The sequence below is a fragment of the Odontesthes bonariensis genome, chromosome 1 (assembly GCF_027942865.1).
Source record: "Odontesthes bonariensis isolate fOdoBon6 chromosome 1, fOdoBon6.hap1, whole genome shotgun sequence".
Taxonomy (NCBI): Eukaryota; Metazoa; Chordata; class Actinopteri; order Atheriniformes; family Atherinopsidae; genus Odontesthes; species Odontesthes bonariensis.
In genome coordinates, this window is record NC_134506.1 from 22,064,711 (window position 1) to 22,074,092 (window position 9,382).

Sequence of the window (9,382 nt, forward strand, 5' to 3'; positions counted from 1 at the left end):
TTTTAATTTCCTTAAAAACAACCAGATAAAAACATAAGAGGGCCACATGAATTTCAAACATTTATAGCATGCTTCTCAGTGGTGAAGTGGTCAGAACGCATTAAAAAATCTTAAGACACAAACAAGATGTGTCTGCACTGTACAAACAAGTGCAAGGATTGTCTTGAGTATACGTTTTCTGTTAAGATCTAACAATTACTGATCATTCTGAATCAGATTTATCATTTATTGATGCCTTTTCACTCTATCCAGACAGCCTGGAGATTTATTTCTGCTACAGTTAGAAACTACTGGAAGACGCCCACTTTGTCCCCTCAAAGAGTTACACAGTAGGCGAGTGGACAAGGCTTGGAGATTGCTTAATCAGCTGCTTCCAATCCATTTTTTCTTGCCATTCATGGTTATCTTTCTGTGCTGCTGTATGTAACGTTCTAACACCATATCGTGAAGCACTACTCATCCATAAAACCAGCTCCTTTCAGTCTCTTGGGCTGAAGGTTGTCTTATCATCCCACATGCCTGGGAAGAGGGAGGAAGTCACAAAACACAGACATATGTGATCTTGGTTTCGAACATCAACTCGGCAGGAAGCTTTTCTCAGAGACTCCGTCAAAAAACCTTCCAAGGTCTTGTAAAAAAAGATCGCCTTTCCTGAAAACACTTCAGATCCACGCTGTACGAGCACAAAAGACAGGGGCACTGACTAGTTTTTGTGGGATGTTTTACCAGAAAGTAACCCGGACTTAAACTCGTGGAATTCATTGTTCCAGTGATCTACATACCATCTGGACTCCTCATTAAAAGCCACATCCTCTTCTTGCATGACACGGGAGCATCAAAGCATAGACTCACACACATACATGAAATTCTTCCAGCCTTGAGGAATGAAACCTCCCTCCTAAAGCGCCCCATGAATTATTCCAAACTAACTTTCAGGAGTGGTCGCAAAGCTCTGACACAGTGTGGAAATGATCACAATATATGACACACCTGCAAAGGCTGCAATCACTGGGAAATCAATACCTGTCATATAAATGTGGGTCACAAATTCTTACTCACTGATCATTTCCTTTAGCCTCTGGACATCCCACAGGTTCAGAGAAAGCAGAGGAGAGTCAGAGTCGCTGCACACTTATCTGTGCCATAGTTTATAGAAAATACATTTGCTGCTATTAGCACAATTTTAGACTTCAGACACAGACCCCAGGTAGCTCTTAAGCACCAGGATCAAGTTGACACGTCTTGTCAACGCTCTGAGAGACGGCAACCGAGGGAGATGACACAAATTGTCGAGTCAACTTTAAAACTTTTAAAAGATCCACAAAGGCTGCCACCTGTTCTCTTTTATATCCGACCGAATGTGCGACATGAAAAATGTTGCTATAGCTACTCTGTGGCAGGTCAGAGACCAAAAATATAAGCTGTCTGATTATTCAAAGACCACATTTTTGCACTTGATGGGCATGAAAAAAAAAACACTATCAAGTTCATCCATCCATTCATCTGTCACCACATAGCACAGAGACTCATTTGAAATAATGCTGACCACTTTATGTGCATGTGTTGACAAGGACGAATGGGTGCTTTTTTTAATGCTGGAATCTTTTTGTTAAAATATGCTCAGCCCTGTTGCCAATCATCAAATCAGCATTTGATCGAGAACACTCTGGGGAAAACAAAGGGTAATGCAAAACTGTGTGATTGGCCAGGTCCTTCTTTGAGTAATGACAGAAAAATTCAGAGTTGAACGTTTTGTCTGAAAACCAAACGTTTCACTGATCTCAAGTAGTGATGTGTTACTGTTTCTCAAAATGCTCTGAATAGTTGGAACTCCAGGCTCAGAACAAGGCTGGGAGAGCATAGGAGCACAAGGACATTCCTTTATCTTGTGGCGCTGTAGTTTCTCAGCCCCCATCAAACTCAACAACAGTCAACAACTAACTCAGAAGCCATGAAGACAAATGCACCGTGTTAATAAATCAATCAAAATCAAGACTGGGGCACTATGGTGATTTGACTTCCTTTTGAGCACAAATCCTAATGTTGCATTTCAAAATGAAGTTGTGATTTAAAGTCACAGTGAGAACAAAGAGAAGCCTCCAATGTGTTATTGAAGAGTGTGTGTGTGTGTGGGGGGGGGGGGGTGTATGAAGTAAAGTCGCTAAACGATTTCAGAGGCACAAAAAAAAATCATCAGAGGTTTGTTGTGGCATGAAGTTAAAAGTAAACACAGATGGGAGCAAAGAGCATTGAAATCTGGATAGATGATATTCAAAGCTATGAGGCGCCCCCTGTGGGTTAACCGATGTAAATGCACCAGTTGGGCTTGAGAGAGCTCTTTCCCTCAAACAACTCCCAACAGTGGAAAAGACAGTTTGCCAACAGCGGTCAAAGTCAGTATCTGTAAGCGACTCTAAACCCACTCGTCAATCACACACATGAATGCGGGAAAAAAAAAAAAAAAGTTTTTTTTTCTTATGAACACCAATCAATATGAATATGCTGTAACTTACAGTGCAACTTTCTCAAAAAGTGATAATTCCGTTAGATTCTCCTTTCTGCAGCATCTGAGGAGGTAAAACAAAGAGCCTACCCGTGTTCCTGTGTTGATGTGGCGTTTGGTCAGTGATCCATTCTTGATCTGAGACCGTGTCGCTTTCTGTCTGTGCAGCCCGAAAACTGACTTTTTCTGAGAAAAAAAAAGTCTCCTCCGTATAACTGCATGCAATGAGCGAGGGAAAAAAAAAAAAGGAAAAGTGGACTGCGCAGGAAATGATGACGCAGCTGTATGTAAATCACTTAGTCAAATGAAAAGAAGATGGTTGCAGTTATGCCAATGAAGTCAGTTCAGTTCATCAGATATCTGGACTGACTGTTGTCTGTGGTTTCCAGGAGTTTTCTCATGATCAGTCAAAATAAAGAAATTCGGTCCAGATGTGTTAGAAATAAACATATTATGATCAACTGGATAATTGATTTTTTTTTTCTTTTTATGCACAAACAGGCCAGCAGAGCTGCAGCATTATAGGGAAGAAAGTTTCCAAAACAACTCCAACTGAGCCCCAGATGACTGTTTTCTACTGGCAGCATTATTGTAGAATAGAACAATATACACACATAATCAAAATAGTAAAACAATTGCAGTGAATGAACAAAGCATCAGGCATCAGAGTAAGTCTGTCATGGTGACCACTTTCCAGTAAATCTGTTATCTTAAACAGTTTATTCGGGTCACGTGGTATCCTGAAATGATTTTATTAAATCAAGACAATTATAATCTAAGACACGGCAGCAGTCAGACAAAGAAATAAAAGTAATTGATGATTCTGTATCCAGTCACCCCAGCTTTCTCTACAGTACAGAACAAATGTCTTGAGCCACACCTCATTTCTTTATATTTCGCTTCCAAGGACTTCATGTGCAATAATTCCCCAGGCTTTCTCGAGGTCTTCCAAAGTTTTTCCACATTGCCTGCTTTTTCACTCATTTTCAGTCCAATTCTTCGCAAAGAAGCAATTTTTAACTGTATCCTAGTGCACTTTGTTATCATCAACCCATTGAGCAGACATAGTTTATTCCCATTTTCTTTACTGCGCCAATGAAAAATGCCAAAAATTAGACAGTTTGACAAGCTGAGGACAAAAGAAGAGGTGGCAAGTCTAAAAAAAAAACTATAAACAGCAGATGAACAGTATCTGAAAGTGATGTCATTCATCAGCAGAGACCTGACACAGAGCCTGAGAGATACATCTGGACCTTCAGTTGATCCATCTACTGTTGGCCCAAGTCTCATCAGAAATGGTCTCCATGGAAGGGTGGCTGTCAAGAAGCCATTATTAAGAAAAGGAAACAGTGTGAAAAGGCTGAGGGATGTTAAATGACACAAGAAGTGGACTGAAAATCAGGTACAGCAGGTCTTATGGAGGGATGAATCCTCCTCATAACCCGGAGCTGAACATTATTGAAGCAGTGTGGGATCATCTTGATAGAGAACAGAACAAATGGCAGCAGACATCCAAAGATGAGCTTTGTAAAGTCAACACAATAATCAATACTCAACACAACAGATTGAAGACGTTACCAGAAGAAAGAGTCAGAAATATTACATAAGTTTATTTCAAAGTTAAAGGTATCACATATACAATTGGTAAGAACACTTTGCCCAGTCTCCCAACAATATTAGTTTATCCATTCTCCATCTATAACAACTATACACAAAATAAACTTCTTTGAGCTCAGAATAACAGCACTCTGTCACACACCTCTTAGACAAAAAGGACTTTTGAATATGGGGCCGAGGTTAGACCGAGCACAAAAAGTGCCAAAATATAAGACGATACGTTACATTTGTGAGGCAGTTGCGGAGGGCACGGACTGTAAAAGGGCCATAAACAGACGAGGATCAGTAGCACAGCCATGTTAACTATGACATCACCAAGAGATTGCATCGATTTCTGCAAAGAGGTTCAAGAAGCTACTTTCAAATTTAATGTAATGCATGAATGATCAACGTCGTACCAGCTATCAGACATTAAACCTCATGGTAGGAATGATGGATTGAGAACACCTTTATCAAAAGAGCTATTTATAAAACATGCATTTTCAAATAAGAATGAGAGATATACTTCACACTTGTCGTCTTCCCCTGCAGTGAGAGCAGTATTTGTGTTGTGCTCATGTTTTGTTTTGGGATCGTTGACTGGTCTGGTTATCCAGCCACGATGAGCGGCTCTGAAAGCTAATTTTTCCTGGAAATTTGGAAGGGCTGGACAGTTTTGGACAGATGGGACTTTAATTTGTTTGTCAAAGAGAAAATTCAGCCTTTTGTGCCCGTTCATTTGAGTGTGCAAAGACTCATTCAGTGTAATCTCTTTTTTTCCCCTGCTGCCTGCAGACTAAGTAATATTTCCCAGTAACTTTTGCTTAACAGATCCAGATTTCTTAACCAAAGTTCACCTCAAATGTGCAACACACAAACCATAAATGAGAGAGAGAGGAAGCAATATCAACAGAGGTCTCCATCACAGTGTTTTTTCTTTTTTCCATTTCCATTTTTGTTCTGGTCTTTTTTCTTTTTCTTTCCTTTTCCCCTCCACCAGTATTTCAGAGAGCATTTTAACTAAGTACAACATGGCGGTCGAACACAGACTTCCTCTGTTCCTGGACTTGCCTCCTCCAGCGCTGCTGGGCGTGCTCCACTTTGTTCAGCATGTTTGGTCGGGAGTGCGAGCGGGATAGAACATTGTGAGCGTTGGCAAAAGGCTGCTGGTCCTGAAAACGTAGAAAACAACATGAGCTTGAAAAGGGTCTGACATTCAGAAAAACACAGGTCTGTTCTGCAAGAATCCTCACAGGATCGACTGTTGTGGATCCGTTCCCGGTCACAGGTGGACAAATCTATGATCAATCACAGCACAGAGATGTGACGTAGCACTGAATGACGTATAGATAAATAAGTGTGGTTGACACTATTTACTGACTGGAAAAGTCAGGCTGGCTGGTGCCCCCTCTTACGATCAAGTCTGCCACGTGTGCCGGCACCTGCTGATGCCGCCTCTGACCATCATCCACAGCTACAGGTGGAGAACAAGCTACAGAAGCCTGGTAGGCTCACTTCTGTCCAACTGTGCATTCACAGATACAGTTTGTTTTCAACCCTAGCTCGAGCTGTGCTTAATCTTCCATGTTTTAACTTTCTTATATTGGTATCATTCTGTAATGGCCTTCCTTTTTTTTTTTTTTTTTAAAGCAACATTGATTAAGTTCTTAATGCCTTTTTTTAAGTCATCAGGCAGTCTCTCTATACATGACTGACTAAACATTAAAAGCCCACAATTTCCCAACAGTTACTGTTGCAGCAGCACTTCCTGTTTTAGTGGTTTTTCTTCGTTTTCATCCTAGCTGCAGTACAAGGAAAAGGCTACTGCGTTACAAATTAAATCACTCTGAGATAAATTATCAGGCTTTGTTGTTGCACCATAAACACTCCTTTAAGCAGAGCTCTTTACTGACAAATGAAAAACTTTTGGTGACCGCTTATGCTTCGCCTCATTTCTATAAAGCACAACACTGAAACTCTTCTTCTTCTCTGAACTCTTGACGGTCAAATCACAGCAAGATCAGCAAAGCAGCTGCAGCTCCACCTCCTCCCTCAGGCAAAGGCAGACACCATTTCCTTCTGTTGGTATCTAAACACTCATAGCAAAGGAGACCAAATGATTTGCTTTCATCTGTGATTTCAGCCTTTTTGTACTACTTTATCTTTCATTTTTACAACAAATAATTAGAAACGTCACAAACAGTATCACTATGATGTTTGTGGGATTTTCCAAAAGCCGACTTCCTTTAAGTTGGCTCAGCACGGGTTTTTCCCCCTTTGTTACCAATGAATAATAAAAAACAGAAAACTGTAGCTGATTTAAATTTGGCTGCTGTGCCCTTAAGTTGTCATATTGTGAAGGGATAAACTGTTGCGCTCCTGCTTTGCCTGGAGCCCTCCCTTGAAGTTCAGGTCTGACCACTTGCAAGTTTTCCTCTGTAATCCTACCACAGACCTCAGATATCAAAAATAATGCAAAGCGACCCAACCTTCATGTCACTGATCATCACTGGTGATCAGCTGGATCTATGGCGATGACATAGAGAGAAAACAGTGGTAGTCAGTAGAGGAGCTCAAGGCACCTAAAGTCAGGAATGCAGCCAACACTGTGCTCGCCGTTTCCTTCAACATTCACGGGGTGTTGAGCCATGAAATCATTCCTCTACAGTCAAGACCGTCAACAGAGTTCTAACGTAACGTCTCATGGCCACTGTATGAACACATTCCAACACAAAGCCGCCCACAGCGCATGGAAAATGCACAATTTTTTGGCCGTCCCAACACAAGCTACACTCACTTCACCCTTCTGCGTTTGGCTCCAAAGGATTTCGTCCTCTTTCAAAACTGAAATCAGTTTTGAACAGTCACCGTTTGAAGCAGCGGACAAGAGCCAGAGCGAGTCACAAAAAGCACACATGCAAGTGGTCAGAATTGAAATTCCAGGGACAGCTCCAAAGCAGGCAGGAGCGCTGGAAGCAGTCCTTCACTGCATGGGGTGGACGGTCTCTAAATCCTTTGATGGCACCAGGACTGGGACATTTAAAATGCATATCAAATAAATGGTATATCAAAAAGTGGTGATGTAACACACTGAGTGAACAGTCTTGTTTGACTTTGAAGACTCACACAGAAGCTGGGGTAGAAACCTACTTTAACAAATGATTGGACTTAGTTCAAGTTTAAGGACTAGAAGCAGTGACGTCATCCTGCAGCAAAACTGACACAGATTCCAAATCTTTGTCAGGTTCTCCAGAGGAAATCTAACAACTTTGACCAGATTTCTTTTATTATCGTCTCTAATTTCCACCATTTTCTCAGAATATTAGTGCCATGTCCATGGAAAGGAAACGGTCCAGAGAGGAAACGGTTAACGCTTGTTTGAGAGCTTCCCTGCTTTCTCGTCTGCGATTGCGGTTAATAATGTATTCCGTTTGCTGCTTGAAGCACCTGCTCAAATGGTATCTGAGGCTGTAAGGAGCTGGTGTCGAATTCCCATCATCGTTGCAGTTAAAGGATGACACATTTAAGGAGTGCACCTATTCTAGAGCCTTCGAGCACAAGGGTTAGAAAATTACAGCGCTGACTCACGACTTTGTTAAATTTTAACCCACAATGGTCGACATCCACGTGATATTTTCGGCAATGGGGGTCATTTAACACACACATAAACTAACAGGTCTTGTGACAAGAGAGAGATCAGAGTAAAAAGTTTGCTGAGCAGAGGGTACCGTACTATAAAATATGAATGCACTGTCTCAGCTGCAGATCTGTGAGATTAAGAGGAACACATACCCCGACATCATCATCGTTTTGAATGAGCTGCGAGTGTCCAAACAGCCGCCTCTTCAATATGGGCTCCAGGAGAGTCAGATAGACCATGTAGAGCAGCAGCAGGCCCAAAATGGAGAGGTACATTATGATGGTAACCTAAAGATAGGCAATAATCATGTATATATATAGTTATGAGTTATCAGGGCATTTTCATTTCACTTTTAATCACCATGTCAATGTTACATGATTATTGTGCTTGTGTCAAATGTCTTGTATTTGTAGTAGTCATCACTGGATCCAATGGTTACACAAGCAAAGTAGGACACAAAGAACAGGTGAAAAGACAGCAAAAACCCTCAGTCTTAAAAACACAAGCCTTAGGATAAACTTACCTTAATGGTCCCCGAGCTCCTTTCTTCATATTTACACTCGCAGCGCAAACAGTAGGCCTCCACATCTTTTCCGTCTACCGGCATCGGCTCCACCACGTGGAGACAGTTACTGATAAAAGAACAGCGCAAAGAAACTGCAAGTCATGGGAGAATCGACAGCTTGTATAATTCAGAGCAACATAAAGTTGTTGTTTTTTTTTAAACATACCAGTCTTTGAGGGACACATTTTGCTTGTAGATCTGTCCCTCGACGTCTCTGTATGGTGGACAGATGCATTTACAGCGGATATCCTCTGAATTCTGCAAGATACAGCATCGACTTTTTTTAACAATAGTTTTCCCATCCTTTTATGGTTCCACCTTACTGTGTTCTCTCATTCTTTAAATAATTTAAGACATTTTGTCACTTTGCATTAGTAATTGGTATTTATGCTCAGCCATAACATACCAAAGGGGCTGAGTCTGTTTTATCTGTTTGAATAAAAGAATCAGCACTGTTCCATGTTATCATAGTGAGTTTGTGATGGTGTTTAAGTTTTTAAATGCTGTTTCCTTAAATTAAGTCGTGAGTTATCAGGTACACCAAATAATGATTACCACAGCTCTGTAAATGCTCCCAATAGTGAAGACTGTCTTATGGAACATATTCACATAAATCAACATTAAATAGGACATCAGTGACAACACCTGCAGTGTTCCTGATGGCGGCTGAAAAATGACCAAAATGGAAACACCAACAGCTCGCTTGGATAGTCTGACGCTCAAATGTCAAAACAAGAGACATGATTGATCTCTCAAGGAGGAAATTTCTCTTCAGCAAGCCACCATCACCATTTTCTGTCCACCGCCAACCAAGCAGGCTAACATTAGCCTTACCTTCGCTGCCACCAGACTCAACAGCACAAAACACGTCAAACAGAGAGCCTCGACGACAAACACAGATTTCATCTTTTCAGTCCGTCACGGGAGCCCAGTCTGCAAATAATAGCCGTTTAACTGTTTCCAGAGGCAAAGCAGTAACGACAGGTGCACCCTAAAATCTGACGACGTTAGCCATCGAGCTAAGTCGATGATAAACAGCTTCCCAAGCAGCTGACTTGTCGCTTCCGGATATGGCGGT

The 9,382-nt window shown here is 41.3% G+C and overlaps 2 protein-coding genes across 3 annotated transcripts in view; both read right to left on the bottom strand.

Moving 5' to 3' along the window:
• Positions 1 to 2,700, bottom strand: part of dennd2b (DENN domain containing 2B) — a 54,654-nt gene extending 51,954 nt beyond the window's left edge. Inside the window, exon 1 of one of the 2 annotated variants that reach the window (XM_075460154.1) lies at positions 2,594 to 2,700. The gene's annotated coding sequence lies outside the window, so the exon portion shown is untranslated. Of the gene's footprint in view, positions 1 to 2,513; positions 2,558 to 2,593 lie in introns of those variants that run through there. The other variant, XM_075460161.1, reaches the window with a different exon arrangement.
• Positions 2,701 to 4,093: 1,393 nt separating this feature from the next.
• tmem9b (TMEM9 domain family, member B) lies at positions 4,094 to 9,378 on the bottom strand. Its single transcript, XM_075460173.1, has 5 exons — positions 9,139 to 9,378; positions 8,471 to 8,562; positions 8,263 to 8,371; positions 7,892 to 8,026; positions 4,094 to 5,271 (listed from the first exon to the last, which is right to left on the bottom strand). The coding sequence occupies exons 1-5, from the start codon at positions 9,208 to 9,210 to the stop codon at positions 5,116 to 5,118; spliced, it is 564 nt and encodes a 187-aa protein (XP_075316288.1). The 5' UTR covers positions 9,211 to 9,378; the 3' UTR covers positions 4,094 to 5,115.
• Between the last annotated feature and the right edge of the window lie 4 nt (positions 9,379 to 9,382).